The 25,732-nt window shown below is 39.5% G+C and overlaps 1 protein-coding gene across 1 annotated transcript in view; it reads right to left on the bottom strand.

The window, feature by feature from the left end:
• The window catches only part of fat4 (FAT atypical cadherin 4), a 308,318-nt gene that overhangs the window by 7,398 nt on the left and 275,188 nt on the right, over window positions 1–25,732 (bottom strand). Inside the window, exons 11-16 of the mRNA XM_060851445.1 lie at window positions 24,804–25,111; window positions 18,877–18,962; window positions 12,735–12,914; window positions 11,689–11,813; window positions 9,587–9,804; window positions 7,780–8,041 (exon numbers count right to left, since the gene is read on the bottom strand). Of these exons, the coding sequence (XP_060707428.1) occupies window positions 7,780–8,041; window positions 9,587–9,804; window positions 11,689–11,813; window positions 12,735–12,914; window positions 18,877–18,962; window positions 24,804–25,111 (1,179 nt within the window). The remainder of the gene's footprint in view (window positions 1–7,779; window positions 8,042–9,586; window positions 9,805–11,688; window positions 11,814–12,734; window positions 12,915–18,876; window positions 18,963–24,803; window positions 25,112–25,732) is intronic.

Genomic DNA, 25,732 nt, shown 5'->3' with positions numbered 1-25,732 from the left:
GGAAACATGATCATTTATAGTCCATTGTCTCCTGATACTTTCCTAGAGCTGCAAGGTTCTGTGAACAATAGTATTAAATGGGTGCGTGGGGAATGCTAGAGACAGCACTCAGTATCTGGATCTCACCCCAGTTCATGCCAATAATGATACTCTTTCCCTTGAATCCCAATATTTGGGTTATCCTTTGGTGCAGTACAGACACTGATACTTCCACTGAAGTACTTGGTTTCTCAGTGCCAAGAGTGACAATTTCGCACAAAAAATGGTACTTGCAGTGTGCAGACAATTCTGCTGCAAGGCATACCAGATGTTATACTGGTGAGAGCATTAACACATGTGCTGGGAGTGCCCATTGCAAGTTTGCAAAGTAGACATTAATTCAAAACCAGTGCTGTGGTTTCGGAGTTCAGTGCTCCATCTACTATTATCACTTCAGCATGCACAGTTGAATGGACCTTCAGTAGCAGGGAGGACACTCCCTGCAATGTTAAGGGATCATCAAATCCTTTTAGGTCACTTGCTGATTGACTTCTACTGGCAGTTGCTGCAACTGTGGAAGCGTTTTCTGGTTTTGTCAGATCTTCAAAGTTGATAACATTCACTGGAAGTTGTTTGGCATATGCTGAACAACTTTGTCCTGACTTCAAGGATTCTGTGCAAACCAAAAAAGCCAAAGAACAGCGGAAGCTGGAAATAAGAAACAAAAACAGAAATTGTTGGGAAACCTCACTAGGTCTGTGGAAAGAAAACAGAGTTAACACTTCAGGCCCAGTGATCCTTCTTCAGAACTTTGAACTGTCCCAACAATTTCTGTACAAACCGTGTACTCCTATACATGGATGCAGTAGTAGACATGGATTACACCATGTCTTGGAAACTCAATGTAGAGCATGCAGAGCAGGACAAATTACAAGATGAGGGAGCAGCAGGATGGAGAGGAGAGTCTCAGGCAGAGGCCATAGCCATCCTGCTTTTTCTCCATGAGTCTCAGCAAGGCATAGTGTGTCAAAACTCTGTGCATCACTGAGGTGGCCTGCAGTGAAATCTGCCAACTGCTGCAGCTATAATTATAATCTTAGAACAGGGTGAGGATGGCATTGTGTTTAGAAGGGGACCATGGCTGTGAATGTGTATGTAGCCTGGTTCCTTATCAGATGAGGCAGGTGATGCCTGCAATATCTCCCAATGTGCCACCCACTATTACATAAGGGAGGTCACTGAGACTCTGTATTCCAAGAGTGCTGAACACATTTCATTCTGATTTGCCTTTAAGAAGCAGGCAGAATGAGAACATGACACTGCAATGATTGCACACTTCCTTTTGGTTTTGGATGCCAATGACTGCACATGTTAACTCTTGAGGTGTACTTTTACCAAAGTGAGTCCAATATGTGTGTGCTGTGTGACCATGTGCAGTGTATCTTACAAGCCAATGCATGGTTTCATGGCAGTAGTCACAATGCCTTTACACAGCAGCAGTTCACTTTGTCATGTGCATTACATCCTGTATGGCAAATGACACTGTGAACTGTTTGTCAAGGGCTATTGTTTGCTCATGGCACTGTGTACAACCCACACAGAGGCTGGAAGCATGCATACAATGAAAATCATACTTCCAGAGTTGATCACTCAAGTGCTGAAACTATGTTTTGACTACTTGGAGCAGCCCGGCAGGACTCAATAAAGCACAGGTTATAATTGGAGCCAGTCTGCCCAGGGCTTGCCACCAACTCTACTGTGACTAGCTTGAAATGCAGAAGAGAAAAATAGAGCTGTTTTCAGTCTGTCTGTGATCACTTCATGTGACTGAGATACCAGTAAGAACATTCCCAACCTTATCTTCCCTTGTTATTGATCGTGACAACATCGAATAAACATTCAAAACTAAACTCGCAAATCAACTCAACCACAATTCCACACAAAAGCCAATGAACCTCCCTCCTGCATGAAGTCCCTCAGGAAGCCTGAGATTAGCTGCCAATCCCCAGGGTAGTGGTGGGAGAATGGTGACCATAGGGAGCAATGTCTCAGAATTCCCAAGAACAGATGAATGGACTGCTGTGACATCCTGCAAATGACTTTGGACATTAGCAATCTGAGTGGAAGTAGTCTGAACTTCCCTAGTGACAGGCTTAGTATATTGGCCTCTCATGAATTGGCTCCATTGGTGATGCTTGCAGTCAGTTAACAGTACCTTTAGCGCTGGCTGCACGTACTCTTGCAAAAAAATCATGAGGGAACACAAAGTTGGCATGCTGTTTGCATCTGAGGTAATAAGTTGGACAAATGCATATTGTATTATGGCACACATTTTTGAGGAGTGTTCAACTTAGTCCCTGTTAAATTTGTGAAGACCCCAGCCTTATTGCTTTGAATGATGTTATAGAAACAAAATGGCCTCCCTTCAACTGCAGCACAGTACTTTGTCTTTATCAATGACTCACAAGGCACACTGCTTACAGAAGATGAAAATAATGTCTGGAATTCCCGGAAGCAGGCATGAAGAACTGTTAGTGTGCTAAATCCACTGACGAGGAAAATCATGTATACAATCTCCAGCTTCCACCAGTCAGACATAGGAATGGTTTCAATTGTTGGCAAGCGTTACATCATGCAAGAATACAGATGAATACATCAGATACTAAATGGCCGAACCATCAAGGAAACTTTGTTCTAAAAGGAGTTCAGGTTGTATATTGTTTAAAAATATTAACAGATGTGCCAGAATTGAACAAGATGTGATTTAAACGACCAGCAGGTGTCAACAGTAAACAGACGATATAAACCCTGCCATTATATTATATAAAGGTTAACTGGTATAATTTATGGCCCTTTTCTGGTTTTCACTTCACTGCTTTGTAATGCCTCAACTCAGTCAGGGTTCTAAGAGGGCCTCCATATGAGTCATCTTCTATATAACATCCATCAGGTAAGTCAGGCACTGTGCTTTCAATAAGTTGCCTTCAGACTTTGTGCATTTACCCTTGTAAATATATCTTAATGATGAATTTAACCTGAACGCAAGGGTCTGACAGTATGGCGTTTCTGCTTTTTAAATAAATGGGAGACCGAGCTACATGACCTCTAATGCAATATACCTGCTAGTTGATTGGGAAAAATGGTATGTTCCATTGCACACAACATTCATTAAAAAGATGCAGCTTACACTTTGTAAAACAACTCCCACTTATACAATAAGCTGAATTATTATGCTCCCTTGCTGGTGGGTTTAAAGGCAGGGGTGGTGGGGCTGATACAACGGGGGGCCTTCCTGCCACTCTGAACCTGTGTGGAATTTTATGGGAGGGGGCCAGGAGGGTTGGGTGGCCCATTTGTCCTATTGAGGCCCATATGTCCTATTGAGGCCCATAAGTTAACAATTAATGGCCCAAAGGCATTTCCCAAAGCTGGTGTATTAATCATGCTAGAGGGAGGCCTACAGAATGTGAGCAGCCTGACAGCTTGAATTGCACAGGCTGGTGCCAGACAAAGTGACATTTGAAGGATCTTGCTACCTACCTAAGGCATGCCTCTCCCTCACTTTCAATCAGCTTTCTGATCTCTTGAACATGACACTTCCAAACACCTGGGATCTCTGACCTTAGACATAACTCCTTAGAAGGACTGTACAGGTAATTGGTAAGGCTACTTTTGGAATACTGCATTCAGTTCTGGTCTCCCTGCTGTAGGAAAGGTGTTGTTAAACTTGACAGACTTCATTAAAGGTTGTTGATGGAGTTGGACGGTTTGAGCTGCAGGGAGAGGCTGAATAGACTGGGGCTATTTTCCCTGGAGTATCAAAGGCTGAGGGGGTGACCTCACAGAGGTTTATAAAATCATGAAGGGCATAGATAGGGCAAATAGACATGGTCTTTTCCCGAGGATGGGGGAGTCCAAAATTAGAGGGCATAGGTTTAAGTTGAGAGGAGAAAGATTTAAAAAGGATCTAAGGGGCAATTTTTTTTATGTAGAGGGTGGCGCATGTATGAAACAAGCTGCCAGAGAAGGTGGTGGAGGCAAGTACAATTACTACATTTAGAAGGCATCTTCATGGGTATATGAAAGGAAGGGTTTAGAGGGATATGGGCCAAATGTTGGCAAATGGGACTGGGGTTTAGATTATCTGGCTGAAACTGATGAGTTGGACCAAAGGGTATAATTCTATGACTGTCCATAGTCCTAGCAGTGACCATAACGCCCAGGTGGCTCTGCTCAGACTGCAGAGCTCCAAAAGATTCTATTGGCTGGCAATTCTCTAAGATAGGGTTTCCTCCCAAGAATGAGGCACAAATCTCACCTCAATGAAAATACCTCTGCTCCCAGCATTAAATTGATGCAGGGTATCTGTTAGGATCTTGGATGGACTCCCACTCCCAAGATTGAGATGGATCCCAAATAGCAACAGTTGCTTCTTCTTGTATAGAAGCATGAGAAGAGTGCGCAATCCTGTGTGCAGTGTGACTTGCCAAAAGCACTGTCATGTGAGGCATTGCTGAAGTGCCGAACTGAATTATGAATTAGCCCAATATCAAGTATGATGATGGTAAGGTTGGTGTTTTGCCAATGATGGTTGGTGGTGATCGTTGTCTATAGAGTGTGCAATGTGATGTTGATGAATGAATCCTAAGTTGGAGGCCCAGAGAAGCAAACAGCAGGCTGCATCCAGCAGGTAATACCTCTGGCTTCAGTCTTAGGAATTGGCACTCAAATTGTTCTTGGCCATATATGGGAGAATCATTAGTTGCAAGTAGAAGAGGTGGGATTAGCTAATCATGACATGCAAATTTACAGAAATAAGGTAGTTGCTGCTTATTATTAAGATTCAGAACTCCCCTTTGACGAATGAGGGGAAATTGCAATTTGTTTCCTCATTGTCAAGAAACAGATTTTTCCATTTTCACCAAAGTTTCTGAAATTTATCGCCATTGCCCATGCTGCTCGTGGGCTGAAAGAACTCCATCCTTCATATTAGTGGCAGGTGTCCTCCGGTTTTTATGAATGAGACAAAGAAAATGGCGACAGCTTCTACTGGACGGTGGTCTTGTTTGCTCATCGGTGAACTTATTTTTTGATCTCCAACATTATCCAGTGAACTGGAAAAGAACTGACTACACTTCGCAAAGTTAAAAATCACAAGATACCAGGTTATGAACCAACAAGTTTATTTGGAAGCTTTTGGAGCCTTGCTCCTTTGTCAGCTGATGAAGGAGCAGTACTCTAAGAGCTTGTACTTGCAAATAAACCAGTTAGACAATAACCTGGCATTGTGTGATTTTTAACTGTCCACCCCAGACAACACCGGCATCTCCACAACATATAGTAAGCAAAGCAATGTTTTAGTTTGAATACCATTTCCTTAGCAGATCTAAATGTCAAGGACGCAACCGCTATTCTGATAATCAGTGCTGCTGAGCATTGGTCCTGAGAAGTTTGCATTTTCCATATAATTTGCTTGTGCCTGTCTATTAAATGAGTGGACAAAACTTGGCATTTGAAAACTGTGAGGGTGTACACATCGGCAGGAAGAATAGAGGAGCTGAATATTATTTAAATGGAGAAAGACAGCAGAAAGCTGCAGAACAGCGAGATTTGGGAGTGCTTGTGCATAAATAACAAAACGCTAGCCACCAAGTTCAACAGGTAATACAGATGGCAATGTGGGCTTTTATTTCAAAGGGAACTGATGACAAATGTAGGGAGGTTTTGCTAAAAATAATACAAGGCACTATGTAGGCCACAACTAGAATTTTGTGAACAGTTTTGGTCCCCTTATCTAATGAAAGATATGCTGGTGTTAGAGGCAGTTCCCTAGGCTAATACTTATATGGAGGGACTGCCTTATAGAGAGGTTGAGTAAGATGGGCCTGTATTCATTGGAATTCAGAAGATTGAAATGCAACCTTATTGAAGAATATAAGATTTCTAAGGGGCTTGACAGTGTAGATAAAGAGAGACTGTTTCCCCTTGTGGAAGAGTCTAGGGCTTCATGGTGTAATCTCAAAATAAGGCGTCACCCATTTAAGACAGAGACAAGAAGGTTCTTTTCTCTCTGAGGGCAGCGAGCCTCCGGGATTCTTTAGAACAGAGAGGTATTTAGGATAATTGGTTAAATGTATTCAAAGGTCAGGTGGACAGATTTTTGATCCGGAAGGGAACCAAGGGTTATGGGGAAAAGGCGGGGAAAAGGCAGGAAAGTGGGTTGTCCGATCAGTCATTTGGCAGAGCAGGCTCAGGAGCTGAATTGACTACTTCTGCTCCTACATCTTATGATGTTAATTTATTAATTGGTCATCACTTTTAGAAAATAAATCATTTTGGCAGATGCTGGCAGTTAGTGGAATTGGGCCCTGCTTTAATTCCTGGTCTGTTTTAGCTGAGCACTGTGTGAAATCCCCACGTCTATAGCACTAACTGCTATTCCACAGCCCTCCTGTCATCCACACTGCCGCCATCATTAAACACATCCAGAAATCTACTTCCTTCAAGATACACTGCCCCAAGTTCTGTTCATTTATATCCTTGTCTTTATTAACCTGCTTTTGGGTGACTGGAAACCAATGCTACAAGCTAAACATTCTTAACCTCATCTCTGAATATTTTATGGTTTCCTTCCTGCCAATAACTGCAACCTAGACCTCCATTTCTTCAACTCTACTCTTCTGTACACCTGACCTTTCAATCCACCTTTTGTAATCAGATTTTTGTCTGGAGTCAAGACTAGAGTGATGCTGGAAAGGCACAGCAGGTCAGGCAGCATCCAAGGAATGAGGCTGGGAGGCTCATGGGTGGGGAGATAAATGGGACGGGGGGGGACGGTTGGAGCTGGGGGCAAGGTAGCTTCCACTGATACATTTGTTTGTTTGGCTGAACCTCAACAATTTCTCCTTTGAATCCTCTCACTTCCTCCAGACAGCTACCTTCCCCACAGCTACACACCCACCCCATTTAGCTCTCCATCCCCAAAGCTCCCAGCCTCATTCCTGATGAAGGGCTTTTGCCTGAAACGTCAATGTTCCTGCTTCTTGGATGCTGCCTGACCTGCTGTGCTTTTCCAGCACCTCTCTAATCTCCAGTATTTGCAGTATCCACCTTTGCCTAGATTTTTGTCTGGCTTAATTCAATCTTGTGGTATTCCTGTCCTAAACATTTTCACATCTCTCAACAATCTGTATTCCATAAACCATCTGTATAAAGATATTTATCTTAATCACTCTTTCATCTCTTAGTAACAATTTAAAATTAATCAACCCTTGACATTGGTTGGGCGATGACAGGAAGGTGCCCTTCATTCTGTCAAAACATTTTTTTTTGGCATCTATGAAATCTTATCTTGACCTTCTCTGGTTTGGTGATAATAGTTCCAATACATCATGCCTCTTGTGACAATCAAGGATTCGAAAATAGCATTTTTATAACACCTTCTTGAGCTCAAAAGATCCAAAAATGATAGGCAATTTTGAAGTGTTGTAATGAAGGCAAATATGACAAACTAAACAACATACATCAACACTGCAATATGATAGTCAGGAATGAGAAACATGCATTTGACTAAAACTCAAATGATGTACAAAGTATTCTTCAACAGCCTGGCATTCATTTTCTAGGGTGAAAGGTTCGCTTAAGGAGTCCCTAATCTTCTTAAGTACCCAAGCACAATTCTATAATGTCACATGTTTTCAGTATTCATCTTTGGTATGAGTTTTTGATGTATGAAAAAAGGATGTGTGGAACATCCACCTCTTGTGTGTAGATTAATAACTCATGTGGGCAACTCCTCACCTGGATCAGTGCTTTGGTAATTCAGTCCCGGAGGTACGCCTCCAAGGGAAACTGTGAGGACATTCAATCCTCCAAAATCCTGGGTGATATGAAGTATTTCTCTCGTATACATCTTATCAACTGAAAAGGTGGTAATGGATCCATTTTTCTGAATCACAATAGTATGCCACTGGCCATCTGAAACAGAAATTTCAGGAATATTCCTCTCTACTTTTCCACCAACTCCAGCATCAGAGGTGTAATGTACTTTCCCATTTTTCACCTGGAGGGAAAAGATGAAAAACACAACTTCACTGTTAGTTTGTTTCAATTAAAAGAAGTGATGGCAGAGGCAGACTCAAAACAGAATTTAAATGATAACTTTGATGCTCATTTGGATATCAGATTCACAAGCTAATTCGACATTGAAATCATTGTTCACATTGCAAATCCTCTTAAAACATTCTCCCATAATACAATAAATATCTGTACTATTAGAACCATATGTATTATACAACTGCAGTATGAAATACAGTTAAATTCTTCAAAAGCAAATAAATGCTTTGACCATTTGGCTTTATGCCATTTTCAATTTTAAAAACCCTGAATGCCTGTGAAAGTCAAAATGCTACGGCAGCTATGTAGAAGTCTTCATATGGCTTATGACATGCAGTTTTTTAAGTAGTGTTGGGTCAGAACACTCCACTGAAAAACAAATATGTCAAATTTCATCATTTGCTTTTGCCTGACATAAAGTGATGGTATGCAACCTCCCTAAATTTTCTAATATCAGGTTGCTTTTGTACACCAGCCTGTCCTCGTTAATAACCATCTCTGAGTGGCTGGTTGTATCATTTACATATATCCGATGGGCCATTTGACTTCTTGAGTTACTCTATGCAGTACATTACATATAATGTGAACTTTGCCACTGAAAAATGAAACTGTCTTATTCAGAAAGATTTATGGACAAAAACAACAATGACACTTTTATTCTTTTCATTCAAGGATTAACAATTCTATTTAATTCTAAGCTTTATATTGTTGTATTATTTTGTTTTAGAAGAACAAGTGTTACAAGTAACTCGATAAAAGGTAATTGATTCGATTATTAGTAAATGGAGCTCTGTGCAATATCCACTATGCTAGGGTCAATGTTTCAACAATAAGGGAATTAGATGTGTGAAGTATTTGAAAACTGCAAAAAGGTCAAGAAAGTATTCTAAAAGTTACTACTGAACATATATCTGGAAAAGACCATTCCAGAAAAAGGAAAGTTGAAAATACATATTCCTTCATCAGATTTTCACTGAGGCATAAATCTGTCTTTTTACTTTCTCAGTTGTTGATTGACCTGTATATTCCCAGCACTTTCTGACTTTATTCAGAATTTTAACATTCACCTGTCTTTGCTGAAACCCCGTGAATTAAGATGGCATTAAATGAATCACTTATTCAAGATCTAACAACTGAACATTATTTTTGTTGAAAGCACCACACCCAATTTTTGTTTGTTATGTTTGTTTATGGTGCTTAGCTAGAATATGGATGTTAAACACAAAATACATTGTTCTCTCATTCCTGATCGCATCGCACAAAATCTTGGCTTATGGAGCTGGAGACTGGGGAGTCAATCATCTACCCTGGAAGTGGTTGGCAAGAGTTAAGATGAGGGATGCTTTTGGCACAATGCCTAGCACTAGTTAAAACCTCCCAGCAGTGTGACCAATACTTTATGAAGAAAGGACATGGGTGATGGGAACAATGATTAAAACCATAGCAGTGCATGCAGTCTAATCAAATCATCTGAAACTAGCTTTAATCTTACCTTCACAGTAGTATAATTGCTGTTTTCCTGGACATGAATTAAAATGCCATTTTTGCTTCTTGTTCTGAACTTTATGTCCAGGCTGCTTGCACTCACAGGATCTGGAGGCTGTCCTTTCATACTCTGCTTTACTAAATAGTCTCGTTTCTGATTCTGATTTATTGTATAGTCCAGGCGTCCTCTACCATCCAGTGACAATGCAGTGTCCACGTTGATCACTAGAAGAATAATATTTTTGCCACAATGAACATCGACTTTGAAATATTTGGAAAGAGCTTTCAAAGTTCAAATTACTGTAAGTTAATTGTGAAGAGTATGCCATTGTTAATTCTGTCTAAATATACCAAACCAACAGTGCAATAGCGAATATTTCTTTAGTTTCAGCAGTAAAGAGAAAGTTAAAGAGGCAGCCAACAGAGATATTCCAGGCTTTGAAATGATAAATAGTGACAGGTCTTTACCAGTAGTTAATGAATTGGCAACATGAAGGTGGTCACAGGAATAAACTTACAAAAGTGCAAAAGAGACATTTAAAAGAAAATAGTTCATATAATCCCGACAGTGTGGGAGCAAGCCCATTGAGTCCACACTGACCCTCGAAAGAGCATCCCACCCAGATCCACACCCCTATCCCTGCATTTAACACACCAAACTCACCTAACCTGCACATCCCAGGACCCTGATTACAGGGCAATTTAGCATGGTCAATCCACCTAACCTGCACACCTTTCGACTGTGGGAGGAATCCCAGACAGTCACAGACAGTCACCCAAAGTTAGAATCAAACTCATGTCCCTGGTGCTGCAAAGCAACAGTGTTAAACACTGAGCCACCATGCTGTCACAAAAGGCTACACCTCTGGACTCTCAGATTAAACGTCTGATGCCCTATCAACTCAGCTATCCTGGTTCACAGGCAAAGTATTTGCATACAGAGTTTATGCAAAGAGTTTCCAAACTAAGGAACATATTACTGTGAATGGCTATTAAATCGGACTCAAAATTGACATTAAAAAGGAATTAAATACTTGACAGTGAAAAACAAAAGGTGCTGTAGGCTACAAAATGGAAAATAGTACTAGTACTGCTATGAGCAGCTCAACTACCTGTTTTAGAGCTGAAAGTTCTACTCATCTGTTTTGGTGTCAATCACCTCATTATCTGTCAACCTTAGAGCCAACATTAAACAGAATGCTGCAGGGACAGCCAGTATTGTTTATTAGTGAACCCCTTAACAGGCTGCTTGTCTTCACTTTCAGCTTGATGCACTGCACTATGACAGGACTGAATTACTGGCATAGAAAGTAAATAATGAAAAGCAAATTCCTTTTGGTATGATGAATATGAGAGTGCAAACTGGTGTTATTCTTAATAACTTTACCTGATCATAATTCTTGCAAGGACTCCTACATTATACCCAGTCAGCATTTATTTGTTGAATCTGAATAGAAGGTTTCATTTTGAGTGATCTAGAACCCCTCAACAAAAATATACAATGGTGATGAAATATTTCAGTACATTATTGCTATCCAATGAAGTTAGTAGAAACAGTGGGGCCTCACAGTGGTCTATCATATATTTTCAAATGTTTTGCATTACTGGGTCAATTCGTACTGATTCTTGGTTCAGCTATATGTAAGGCATGTGATAATAAACTTGTCAGTTCACAGTGAGACACTGTGTCTTGGGATATTCTAGCCTCTTGGGATATTGAGACCGGCTTGATTGACTGCCAGTTCCTTATGTAACAGAACTGAGGCTCTATCAATATGGGTTGATAACATATTAGGAGTTACATTGATGTTTGTGATGACATATTATTTTACATCATTGAATAACTTCTTCATTTCTCATTCAGACCAGCACTCCAGATCATAGTAGTGGGCATCGTGTTTTGTGAAAAGAGAGTTAATTTTACCCTTCATAATATTAAAAAAATCCTGCACTCTCATCAAGAGCGTCTTGCAGTTGGAATGTCCTCTCTCTAATTTAGGAATTTTATCCTTTTTCTCCATGAACACTATTTTTCATGTTTTATGAGATAAATTATTAGAACATTGCACAATGTGGATCTGTAATTTTTAAAAAAAATTTTAACCTTACATTTTTCACAATATTTCCCTGTAAATCCATGCTTGCAGTTACATTGCTGCCATGACCAGTAATCCACACACGAGCTGTCATGTTGGCAGGGATTATTTAGGCAAACACCTTCTACTCGGACACACCTGAAACAAAATAACATTTCATGTAAATTAATCTAGCAAACAACAAAGTTAAACATGCTTCAAATTAATTTTATATAGACCAATGCCTTAAATGACTGAAATTTTCCCAATACATTTCAAATAAAATTCTTTCCTCCCTATGAAACCTCTTGCCATTCTAGCGACAGCAGCATGGAACAGGTTGGTGATGTGAGAAATAGATGAACACATTTACTCAATTACTTTATGTTTCTCTAATAGAATGACACAGAGCTGAATCCTCTTAAAACTGGAAAACTCATACAGCATCAAAGCCTAGATAAATATATCAATTAAAAAGAATATGTGAATGCTTACTGAAGACACAACTGGATTAAAAGCTTTATTGTGCTCCCCCTTTATGTATTAGAAACCTTGCCAACCAAACCTACATTCTCACCATTGACTATAAAAATGATTTATATTATTGATGGCAGATTTGTTTAAGAAGGGTGGGAAACATAGATTAAAATGCCAGAATGGTAAAAGATAAAAAGGATAAGAATTAAAGTTTGCTATTTTCACTATCTCTATACCTTTTGTTCAGCATTTAAACTTCAATTTTTCAATTGTACTCATTAAAAGAAAGACACCAGAACATAGCACAAACTGTCATCTTCTATGTAAAACCAACTTTAATGAGAAAAGTCAAAGTTAAATTCAAATTTAAAAAAAATTCACAAACTGATAATTAACAAGCCTATCAATTACTAGTGAAGGTGTTAATGGGAAAGACCAAAACACAATAGCATAGCATTCTTTGCTGCTATTTTAACAGGAATATAAACCTATTAATGCTGTTGTTAAAACAGTAAAAGCAGAATATCATATGAACACAGAAGACATTTTACACAGTGTACTTGACTTGAAAGAACATTTAAAAGAAATTCTCAATTGCCAGACCTGTCCAGAATTCCATGGCTTGCCAAAGCTTGACTGGGTTCCAATGGACGACCATTAACAGCAAATTCCATCACACATCCAACAAAGTCATGGGTGACCACTTGTCCTTTCCTTTGAAGAATTGGTTCTATGGATCTGATTCCTCCCACTGTTAGTCTGTTGGGTTGCACTTCTAAGGTCCTGGAACACCAATTGGTGAAGAGACAAGTTACACATGCACAAAGGAAAAGCACAAGGTACATCTGAAAACTAACAGAAATGTCTGAATGCATTTACTAAGATACAGCTGTAACACCTTGGTTTCTTCAGCATTTATGGCATATTCCTCTCAGGTCTTTAGGGAGAGAAAAAACCCTCTCTTTTTCCCGCAATTTCCCGTGAAAGCCACAACCATGAAAGCATCATAACAAATGATGAGAAAAACTATTCCCAAAGCTTCCATTTTGGCATAGGCCTTTAGATACCAACATTCAAGTTGACCAGGACAGTCAACAATATGAAATATGTGCAGACTGATGTTAATTAAGCCCATAAGGGATACTGAATGTATGTTTGTTTAATATTACTTGAGATTTGATTTAATTGGCTTCTGACGAAAACAGCTTAAATATTTTAAACTCCGTTTGCGCAAAACATATTGTTTCTTCTTGCCTACTACTTTTAATTTTGTTGGTGGTTGATGGATATTATTTGAACATTGCGTGACGTTCAAATGTTAGCCTAAATTTAAGGTTCTAACAATTTACATACAACAGCTTCATGGAAAAAAATTAGATCAGATAAGACAAGTAAGCTTAGGGAAGCATTAAGGCAATATCAATCATAACATATTAAGGGTTAAGAATTTTAGTGTGAGATTGTGAGAACTCAAGGAATTTCCAGATCACCACATACTAACGCAAACTTTAATGGCATTCATTCTCATAGGCATTATAATTAGGGTATTCAATCAAATGATTACATTGTATCTCATTGTTATCCATTAAATTCTACAAAATAAGCAAAACAAAACACTATTTCTTCTTTAAGCTATTTCAGTAGTGGAATTGCAGCACCCTTAAATGTCCATGCACTGAATTTTAGTTTCCAATACCATACTGGTACTTGTGAATTAAACCTGTTGGACTATAACCTGGTGTTGTGTGATTTTTAATTTTATACTGGTACTTGTGTGTGATATTCTAACTTGAACTGACAATAAAGCACACACAAATAGTTTCCTGTAATTTCTAAGTATTCATTGAAACAACTTTTGCCAGCAAATCAAACTCTGCCTCGATGACAATAGTTCAAAGCAACTGTTGCTGAAATGGTACAGATATTTTAACGTTGCAGCCATTATTAAGAGACAAAATAATGAGCAAATTCAGGGGATGCATCCAAAGCAAAGAATCACCAGAACTGGATGTTCGGCTTGCCCCATTCTGTTTGATATGTGAAAGCAAAATCTCAACCACAGGTCTCTGATCATTCTTAGGAACATGTTGCCCATTAAACTTGTCACAGGAAGTCATGGCTGATGATTTAAAATGTAAGACCTAATAATATGACAATTGTTAATATCGTACCAGTCAACTTCTTCGGCTGAGAAAAGCAAGTATTTATTTGCCAATCCCTTTCTTGCATGTAGAAATGCTTAACAAATTAACATTAAAAAATATATTTCTTACTTTTCTTTTCTCTCCTTTTAGTCTCTATATTTCTCCTTCTTTTCTTGACTTCAATTTAATTCACCCACTCTTCACATTCTAGCTTTCCAGTTTCTTAAATCTTCAAATCCCATGAAGGGGATGAACTATTGGTCCCACAACTCATTAAGATTTCCGATGTCCTGTTGCCCACATCTCACCAATGTCAGCTTGCAGTTCCAAAAAAGTACAGCAGTAAAATATTTTCAGTAGAATGATGCCAGGAAAAAGTCCAATTCGAGTCATAAAGTCGTAGAGATGCACTGCACAGAAACAGACCCTTCCTTGCAACTCACCATGTTGATCAGATATCCTATATTAATCTAGTCCCATTTGCCAACATTTAGCCTATATCCTTCAAAACCCTTCCTATTCATATACCCATCCAGATGCCTTTTAAATGTTGTAATTGTACCAGCCTCCACCACTTCCTCTGGCAGCTCATTCCATGCATGCACCACCCTCTGCGTGAAAAAGTTGCCCCTTAGGTCTCTTGTTAATCTTTTGTCTCTCACAGAAAAGACCTTGTCTATTTACCTGAATCATGCCCCTCATGATTTTAAGAACATTTATAAGGTGACCCCTCAGTTTCCAATGCGCCTGAGAAAACAGCCTCTCCCTATAGCTCAAAACCTCCAATTGTGGCAATATCCTTGTAAATCTTTTCTGAACCTAATTATCCACATGTGCAGCATGATGGCCTGTTCCAGGAAGATTGTATCTATTATATTCTGACATTGCAAAAAGAGATTGTTTCTCCCTCAAAACTTTGTTAGGCATGGTGGCTCAGTGGTTAGCACTGTTGCTCACAGCACCAAGATCCCAGGTTCAATTCTGACCTCGGGCGACTATCTGTATGGAGTTTGTGCATACAGTTTACAAACTGTATGGAGTTTGCACATTATCCCTGCGTCTGCATGGGTTTCCTCCCACAGTCACAAAGCTGTGCTATCCAGGTGAATTGGCCATGCTAAATTGCCCATAGTGTTAGGTGCATTAGTCAGAGAGAAATGGGTCTTGGTAGGTTACTCTTCAGAGGGTTGGTCTGGACTTGTTGGGCCGAAGGGCCTGTTTCCACACTGTAGGGAATCTAAACTTGTATTTATACAATGTCTTTCAAAACGCAGGAACTCATGAGCTTTACTGTCATGAATTACTTTAGTCACTGTAATGTAGGAAGAACAGGAGACAATTTTCATTCAGCAATGCCCCAAGTTCATGACCAGATAATCTGTTGATTAAATGACAAATATTGCGTAAGGTATCAGTCAGAGCACTCCTTGCCTTCTCCAATACAATGACATTCAATCTTTTATATTCGACCAAGTCAGCAGATGGTGCCCTCAGCTTAATGTCTTATTCTAAAGCCATCAGCTCCAACCATGTAGCACTCTCTTAGTACTGCACTGAAGTCACAGCCTAGTTTATTTGCCCAAGTGTCTGTGGCTGGATTTGACCTCATGATTTGCTGACTCTGAGATAAGAGCCCATTATGACCAGCTGTGTAGCAAGTTATAAACCTTGAATTTTTATAAACCAGCAAAGATATGTTGATTTTCCATTATTGATTTGTTTCGTAATTCACTTTTCAGAAGTATTCCGAAATATGACACAGCTGAATGAGAGATGTGCCAGATTACTCCAGAGACCTGCTCAATTAACTTTGCATGCAACTCACCCATTAGTAGTGGGAGTTGTACACACAAATTGAAAGTTACACATTTGAATGCTCTTAACATATGATTTGATTTGTTAAAACAAGATTTCACATATTAATTATTTCTTGGTGAAATAAGAGAAGCTCATCAGACAACTGGTCTAGCAAAGCAGCCAGACCTAAGTTTTTTTGAAAAGAATCCTTACAGTGTGGAAACTGGCCCTTTGGCCCAACAAGTCCACGTCGACCCATTCACCCCTGACTCATACACCTAACCTATACACTATGGGCAATTTAGTAAGCCAATTCACATAACCTGCACATCTTTCGATTGTGGGAGGAAACCCACACAGGTATGGGGAGAATGTGCAAACACCACAGACAGTCACCTGAGGTTGGAATTGAACCCAAATCCCTGGTGCTGTGAGGCAGTTGTGCTAACCACTGAGCCACCATACCACCCATGTTCACTGTTGTTCACATGTTTGTAGATTTGTCATATATCATCAGTGCATACTGTTTCTATATTTCTGTCCAACCAACAGCACAGCGGTTGTACTTGAACGTACCTGATGCAGTACTGGCATTGAATGTCACACTGTCTAACTATGGTGTCAGCTACAAAGGGAGTGTGGGCACTTCAGACACACAAGAAGTTGATTGCTCCATTATGCTGTATCACATTTCTAATAGTCACACGCAGAAAATGTTACTCAGGCTGATCTTTAAATGAAAGGTTGAATTACTACCAATTAGTGATGTTCGAGATAGTTTTATAAGCATGGGTCGACTACAAATAATATTTTTACTGTCAAATTTATTTGACATAGAACTCTTAACAGCTGTCAGACAAAGACGACTGATACTATCAAATTGAACTGGGTGCAAACCTAGGTCTCACACCCTAATTAGCTGGCAGGAAAATATATTTATAGCTTTCTGAATAACTTGATGGTCTGCCTATTGTGGGAAAGTAAATGTTTGCCCTCACTTTCTAGTGGTATTCCAAATGTGTTTTTTCTCTTTTACAAATTTCCTGGATTCCAGACAGAATTAATTTTAAAATGCATTAGAAAACATCTCAAAAAAATTATTCTGCTCTCAAAACCCAATAAGAGGAAAGCAATTTATATAGCCATTCCAATCACTGTATCATGAGTACTAATTCTCACAGAGCTAAATGTATCCACAGGCTTGCTGCTCTGATCTAACAGCCAGGCTTCAACATCTCTCACCATCTCCTCTCCCTCACCACTCTGTTCAGAATAGCAGCAATGAGTTGGACAAGGAGTTTAAATCCTTAAATTTGAAATCTCAATTCCAAAAGCCTCCGCAATTTTCTCATCACAATACTGAGAGTTGAGATTCAAGCCCTCTTGAACACTAAATGCTCACCAAGATTACTTAGGATTTAAAAAGTTGTAGTCCAATGATGTCATTGGCATTGCAATGAAAGTTTGAGGCCTATACAGGGGAGGCCTCCAATTCTGTGTGTTAGTTAACAGCAGTGAAGTTGAAGAAGGAGGTGATGGATCAGAAGGAGCCTAGAAAGATTTTGCCTTTGATCTCCTTGTAGATCTGGGAGAAGCAGGAATTTTCATGTCATGCCTTTAAGAGGTCTTTGGGTCTCCAAAACTAGTATCAAACGATCTTCAGAAGCTTCTAGTATCAAAATCCCCATCATCATTCTTCACAAAGAGGAAACTCTGTCATTCTTCCATTTTCAATCAAGAGGAAATGCTGGTCTATCCCACCCAATGTGATGTCAAGACAATGCTCTTATCCATTGACTGTCCAGTCACTAGAATGCCATAGAATCAGAGATGTACAGCATGGAAACAGACCCTTCGGTCCAATTCGTCCATGCTGACAAGATATCCTAAATTAATCTAATCCCAAATGCCTGCATTTGGCCCATATCCCTCTAGACCCTACTTATTCATGTACCCATCCAGATTTTTTAAATTTGTTGTAATTGTACTAGCCTCCACCACTTCTTCTGGCAGCTCATTCCATACATGCACCACCCTCTGCATGAAAAGGTTGTCTTTTAGATCCCTTTTAAGTCTTTCCGCTCAGACACTGAACCTTTAGCCCTTTAGTTCTGGACTCCCGCCCCCTCCACTGAAAAGACCTTGTTTATTTACTCTATCCATGCTCTTCACAATTTTATTAACCTTTACTAGGTCACCCCTCAGCCTCTGATGCTCCAGGGAAAACAGCCCCAGCCTATTCAGCCTCTCCCCCCCACCCAGGCAATATGCTTGTAAATCTTTTCTGAAGCCTTTCAAGTTTTGCAACATCCTTCTTATAGGAGGGAGACCAGAACTGCACACAATATTCCAAAAGTGGCCAAACAATTGTTGTATACAGCCACAACATGACCTCCTAACTCCTATACTCAATGCTCTGACCAATAACAGAAGGCATACCGAACACCTTCACTACCCATGTCCTTTTGTCACATATCTCAAACACCCACTACTAACCAGTGGTCAATCTGGCCATGTAAGACTTGGTAAACATTTACCCAAATGAGGGCATGCTAATATGATATTTATGTTCTCGATCTTGCTGAGCTTGTTAACATTTATCCAGTTCCCCAATATACTTGCTGATCCTCCCGTCAGAATTGTGACTAATATCTTTGTTACAGATACATATCCAATATTTGATAAGTACAGGAGTTTTGTAAGTAACAATAAGAACATAGTGATATAGGTCCTTGCAACCTCATCTTATGTTATTACAAGTAAAGCAATCTAACCTTGCAGGGGGATGCAAGAGGAAATCTTACCAATCAGTTGCTGATGTCAAGCTGGTCGCTGTGCAGTAACCGGAATCCTGATCTTCAGAACAGGAATCTACTGTGAGAGATGCCACCTAGCCAAAAGAAGAGATGTAGTTTAGCTTCATGTAGTTTGACCACATTCTTAACCATTTCCTACAAAAGACATTCCAATGTTTGCAATTCAAAAAGGGCAAAACTGCTTTCAATTTTCATAATATTTCAAGTTAATTGTGCATGGAAAATTGGAAACAATGGGGGTGAAATTGGTCTACATTAGCAGAACAAAACAGGCTCCTAGTGAATTAGTCGCCTGTTTTGAGTATAATGAAAATTGTGTCTGGTGTAAAATAGATTGGTGATTCACAATAAGCCTATTTCACAGGATTATTAAAGTCCAATTACTCTCTCAATTAATTTCAGTAAGTCAAATCATTACCCAAAGTTACATTTTAAACTTACATTCAGAGATTGGCAAAACATGTAGAATAATATATGCCTTCTATTTAGCTTAGTAACTAAAATCATAAACATATAAAACATGTGTTTATATACTATTTATAAAATCATGAGTGGTGGGAACAGTTTGTAACTGAGCTGGAACAGAAACTGGTGATATTTCTTGTGACATGAACAATTTCTTAATGTACCTAAATGAAACTTTAATGTTCATATTATATTTTTTTACTGTGGTAAATGTAATATTTCTGAGAATATTGGGTTTTATTGCTGTAGCTGTGCAACTTGTAAATATGAAATTGTTTTTGACATTCATATCCAGATCTTTTTTGTATATTTTTAAAGATTATAAGAATTGGTTCAGATTTGACTCTGTGCTGTAATATTGTCAACATTAAATAATTTATACACTGGTTGTGAAATAGGAAAAAGTTCCTATTGCCAATAAATATAAAACCACTGAAATTAAAACTAATCTAACCATTACACTTTTGGAAACTCCTAACTATAAAGACAGAAAGGTCATTTGGTTCAATCTGAGCAGTCTATCCAGTTCTGGTAAAGCGCATAACATGTGCTGAAGTTATAATTGAAATCAGCTGGTCTTTGCTTCAACAAACTGGTCCACGACTGAAGACTTTAGTTATATTTGTTCAGCGTTTAAAGAACTGCATAAACAGTGAAAACTTTTAACATGACAGTTTTATGTTTATAAATACATCTCCAGAATTTTCTATGCTTAAAACTGATTTCTCTCAGCACTTATAACAGAATGCTGTTTAGGTTCCCTGTGCAATCTCTACAATTTATTTCCCATTACATACCATGTGCTGACATATTTTGTTAGCTCAAACAAGCATGCATGCTGAATAACTGACATTCTATTATTGTAACTGATTTTTTACGCCCTGAATTTCTTTTAATTCTTTCAGCGCAGGAACATATTAAGTGTTCTCTAACTAAGATGGAGCGATGTTAATGCAACCTTGAGTGACAGCCTGTTACTGATTTAGGGCTGCAACAGTGCAGAGTCAACTTTAGCGGTGAAGTTTCATTAGCTTTTTGTACATTTGTCTCATCAAGTTTCTTACTTTGCATCTTCCACTAAATGTGTGAAAGCAGATTTTCAACAGTACACCAATGGATCGGGTAACAATCTGGAAGTTAGTTTGTGGAATACAATGTATCAATCGTTGGTTAAGGTATTTGGTTAACTAAAAGGCAAGCTTTATGTTGTACAAAAACTATGAATTAAAAAAACCTTGTTCAATTAAAAAGTTTATTGTTGTAAGAGGGGGTGGGGTGTGGTGAGATATAATTTCTTCTCAGGAAGGCACTTAATTGGACGACATGGGGCCTTTCTTAGCATCAAGATGGCCGAAGTCCCATCTGCTGGAAACTGTTGGTCAATTAGTGGTCAGCAGCTCAACTGAATGATTGAAAGCAGCTCTACTGAATGATTGAATAGCAGCATGACCAGTGAGGCAGTGGTTGCTGTCAATATGATACCCAACGGAGGCTTAGTAATTTTGGTGGATCCCAGGTCATTGGTAGGTAAGGGCAAGATTGTAGTGATTGTAATGTGGTCAAACAGGTTGACCTCACAGAATTTGAGTGCCTTAACTGGGGCTGTTAATATGGGAGCCTTGGCTGATAGATATAAATAGGAATGTCAGAGGTTTTGTTCACTCTGAGAAAGCCAGATTAGTGTCTAGTATAGTGCAGGTGTAACTTGTGGACTGGCTACTGGCCTTTGTGGAGTTATTTCACCGTGGACACTTTGGATCTATCTTCAGTTCTGTTTTGGGTCCCATACGTAGGTTTCCCTGATGGCAATTGTTCCAGATTTCTTCCCTATTGTTGTTGTCTATTTACTGTTGATGGCCGTTCATGGTGTGCACAAGGAGCTCAGAACTAACACAACGTACATGGTTGGACACAGCCATGAGAAAGGACTACTGAAGCACTGACTGGCACCAGCCTCCCCTGGCTTTGACTGATGTCTGGACACGGGTAGGGTGTTTTGGAATGTGCAAGTCTGATTTTGGCTGGGCATGGCCTGGGTGACTGTAATCAGGCCTGACTCTAGCTGGGTGGTGCGTCAAATTCATGTTTAGTGGTGGTACATTGGCCCTTCTGGGCCCGAGTGCAGTGGGCTGGTGGCCATCATAGATCCTGACAAATGTCTGGAAGACCAAGAGGGAGAAGAGGAGTGGTCCAGGTAGACCAAGTGTCTGAGGAGGGTACCTGAAAAAATGGGGGTGAAGTGTAATGCACAAAGCTGAATGCTCTTCTCGGTCATCAGCACTCATAGCCCTGCAGTCAGGTGAGGTAAGGTGACCCTGACTTTTCCCCTGAGACTGATCATCTTGTGAATATCCTGACACCCACATGGCTCAATTCTATATTTATTGTAATCTCAACATGGCAGAAATCTCAACACTGATCAGAGAGATACTCAGTCAGAGCTATCCAGTAATGTTTCTCATAATATAGCATTTTATGATCTAGTTTAAAGGTTTAGCTTCTTTATCCTTGAATTAACTAGTTATTCTTGAATTAACTGGCTTAACTGCAAGACTTCTAGGCAAATAATTCCTAAAAATCAAAATCTAAAATATTCAGCATATTAGTCTGATACAGGAGAAGCACCAGGCATAAGGAAAAATGATAATACAAACTAGTAAAACTATAATATGGGACTACTTGCATGCTAAACAGTTCTCACCAAATGTGATAGACACACCTAAGTAATCCCACAACAAGTGGAACAGATCAAAGCTCTGTGTTTTTGTCACATCCAATCACAGACAGTCCCCGGATAATTCAACAGCACACTGGAGAGTGTGAGACAAGTATCCCTATCCTCAATGCTGGGGAAAGCTGCCCATCAGCAGAAAAGATCATGCTGAAACACTGAAACCTATCTTCAGCCAGAAGTGCTGAGGGGATGATTCACCATGGCCTGATATCAGATATCACTGCTTGCCCAATTAGAGTCACTTCTATTGATATCAAGAAATGGGTGAGGCACAGAATACAGCAAAGCTCGAAGGGCCTGACAACATTTTTGCAATAGCGATGAAGATGTGCTCTAGAACTAATTACAAGCCCAGCTAAGTTGTTCCATTAAAGTTACCACCCTTCATCTACCCAACAAGGAATGTATGCACCACAGAAGTGCCATGTAGTGGCAGTCTAAATCAGAGAGAATGTAACCAATGTTACTCGACAGTCAAAGGCATTGCCATTACTGAATCCTCATCTGTCAGCATCCTGGGTCTTCCACTGACCAGAAATCCCAAACTCAAACTGGCAAACGGCACTATAAGATCAAATCAGAAGCTGGGAAATCTGCAAACTGTAACTTAGCATCTGACTCCCCCCAAAGTCTGACCAGCATCTATAAAGCACGAGTCAGGAGTGTGCTAGATTATATCCACTTGTCTGGTTGAGTGCCAGTCTCACAGTGCTCAAGATGCTCAATACCATCCAAGACAAAGCATCTCATCCACTAGGTTAAATATTCACTCACTTCACCATGAATATACAATGGCAGCAGTATTATACATGGAGTGCACTGCTGCCACTCACCAAAATCCACAAAAGCATTGTCCATACCCACAAGCCTTTACCACCCAGAAGGATCACCGACATGCACGGGAACACCAGTTCCTGCCAGCTTTCCTCCAAGATGCACACTGCCCTAACTTGGCACTACACTCAGTTATAGAAAACTCGCACTTTAGAAACAGCGCTTCAAGGTGTTGGTGCTGTAATTGCTGTAGAAACAGCATCCCCAATTCGTCAATCATGTTCCAGCGAATTCACATTGGCCAAACGCACGTTCTAACAGATCAATCTGTATGCCATTGTTCCTTCACTGTGACTGGGTCAAAACAGTTGCAACTCCTTCCTAACAGTACTGTGCATGTACTTGCACCCCAATAACTGCATCACATCAGTGAGACTACCACCTTCCCACGTAAAATTACAAATGGGCAATAAACTCTGGCCTAGCCAGTCTTGCCATATTCAATGAATGAATAACTTTTGGAAAACTGCTAATACAACAATCCTTAGTTTGAAACATACAAATGAATTGTCAAACGATTATTCAATTCTCCTATTTAAATCTGGCACATAGCACCAATGGAAATCAACAGTTTTAGTGGTGAACAAAGCAGTTGGCAAAGAGGGATAAATAGAACAAAGAACCTCCCTCTGCCTCAAAGAGATTGTCTCACCTCTGAGAGCAGTCAGAATTGGTCCCAGTAGATTAGTATTTGTACAGCAGAGCCGTGGCTACTACTGGTATTGCAGGAGGGCAGAAAATGGCAGTCATCAATGATCTTGGACTTTGAGGCAAGTCCAGGATCTTTCCAGGGCCCGAATGACAGGCGAATAGGGATAAGGTGCACGCTGGACAGGTCAGTGAGGAGGGTGGACCTGGGTAAGCCAAATTTTGAGAGGCCGCTAATAAGAATACTGAGGCCTGGGAAGAAGGCACCTCTTACTCTTTCACTGATTAAACAGTTTGCAAGGTTAAACCTGCCAGGCTACACATTGGGCACGGGCCTCTCCCGCGACATGTCAAATAGGAGCTGCAGTGGGGTGAGGTCCTTAAATGGGCATCAACTGTCCAGTTAAGAGTCTCAACTGGACCACAGATTGGTGCCCATGATGTCATGTGTGGATTAATGAACCTGTGGAAGGAATACCCCTAATAGCACAGTGTCCTAATGTTTTCATGATGATGGGTGGCTGTAAATTTAGTCCCATGTATCTTGGAAAATCTGAGAAAGCACAGCAATAGATTATGGATAGAATGTTTAATGCCTCCTTGGACAGGCATTCATACAAGTTAACTGACACTCTGTATTATCAATATAAAATAATTAAGTACCATGTCCAACTGTACCAACGATGACTGTTATTTGATACTTAAGCTTGTCTCAAAATTGGCCGTTTTATTTTGCACATTTCTTAAGAGCCAACAGGTTTAGGAATCTCCTGATCTTCAATCTTTGCCTCTGATTCTTTATAGATCTTCAAATGGTCTTTCTGATCTCTTCTCATTCCACCCCCCGCCCCCCCCCCCACCCACCACCACCCCACCGACACTACACACAATAATCTAAGCATTATGGACAGAGGGGACTTCTCTATCATTACCTTTACCTTGTCCATCTGTGTTTCAAGTTGTGAATATGATAGTTGTATTTAGACTTGGCATTTTTTTGTATTCCCAATGAGTAAGTTAGAACCATTATCATTAATTATTTTCTTATGATTGTTCTGTTACACATTAAAGGTAATGCATCTAAGTTGCAAGTATGTGTAATGTATTATGATTGTAAATTCACTAAAAAAAGTGAAATGAATTTGCTCTGATTTAAAGTAGATATTGTGCAGTAAGAACAAAATTCACTCCAGAAGTCACAAATGGAATTCAGTTCAGTGAGTTTGCTACTTACTAATCCAGCCCTTCTAGCAACCACAGTGTGAAATTGTCCATCAGAGACCTTCTTAGTCGTCATCAGTCTGTGTGCTCCACTCCCTAAGTTGAATGAGAATTTCATCTTGCCTTCCACTATTTCCAGAGCCAGGAATTCAGCCTTGTTTCCTGTCTGATTGTCGTAGTTATACATTAACAAAGAGTTTTCTTTAATAGTGGAAAATTTGATATAGATGTAATTATTGTTTGGGTCCAGACTAGGAAACTCCATGTAAGACAGTTCTTCAAATCCATAACTGTTCAGTTCACAGTGCTTCCCAAAGACACCTGAAATGAGAAAATAATCAGTGCAATTAGTTCAGCAATCATTGATAGATTTTGTTACAATCGTGCAAAACATATAAAATAAGGAACTTTGGAAGAGTTTTGGAATTCACAAAATAATGTCACTTTGTTCTTACTGCATATGCACTACAATTTTTAATGCTCAAATTTGAACCTGAACAAAACAGCTTGGACACATTTCATGAGTTTGTAAACTAATCAAAAATGAACCAGTTTAAGCCACTCTCAAAGTCCTGCTCCCATACATAAGACGGAAGAGTGCATGTATTTTATATTAAGACCATTTCAGGTGGAACATGAGTTACTAAGTCAATAGTTCTGTTTTTTAAAATCACTTTTATCACTTTCTTCAGTCATTCTTGTCGTTTAGATATTGTTTAGAATATGCAGAACCAGCCAAAACGCCAAAAAGCTTCTCTCACTGTTTAACTTGAATATGTTGCACCTAATTCCACAACCGATGGTTGATGGCTCCAAACTTTAATTTTCATACTGACAATATGATAAAAAGACGATTTAAAGAAGATTTGTGAAATTATTTATGAACATTCTTTTTGCATCTACTAATTGATGTGCACCAGTTTGTATGTTAGCAGATATGTG

The sequence above is a fragment of the Hemiscyllium ocellatum genome, chromosome 36 (genome assembly GCF_020745735.1).
Source record: "Hemiscyllium ocellatum isolate sHemOce1 chromosome 36, sHemOce1.pat.X.cur, whole genome shotgun sequence".
NCBI lineage: Eukaryota > Metazoa > Chordata > Chondrichthyes > Orectolobiformes > Hemiscylliidae > Hemiscyllium > Hemiscyllium ocellatum.
Note: the sequence above shows the minus strand (reverse complement) of the source record. Positions and strands in the feature narration are given on the sequence as shown.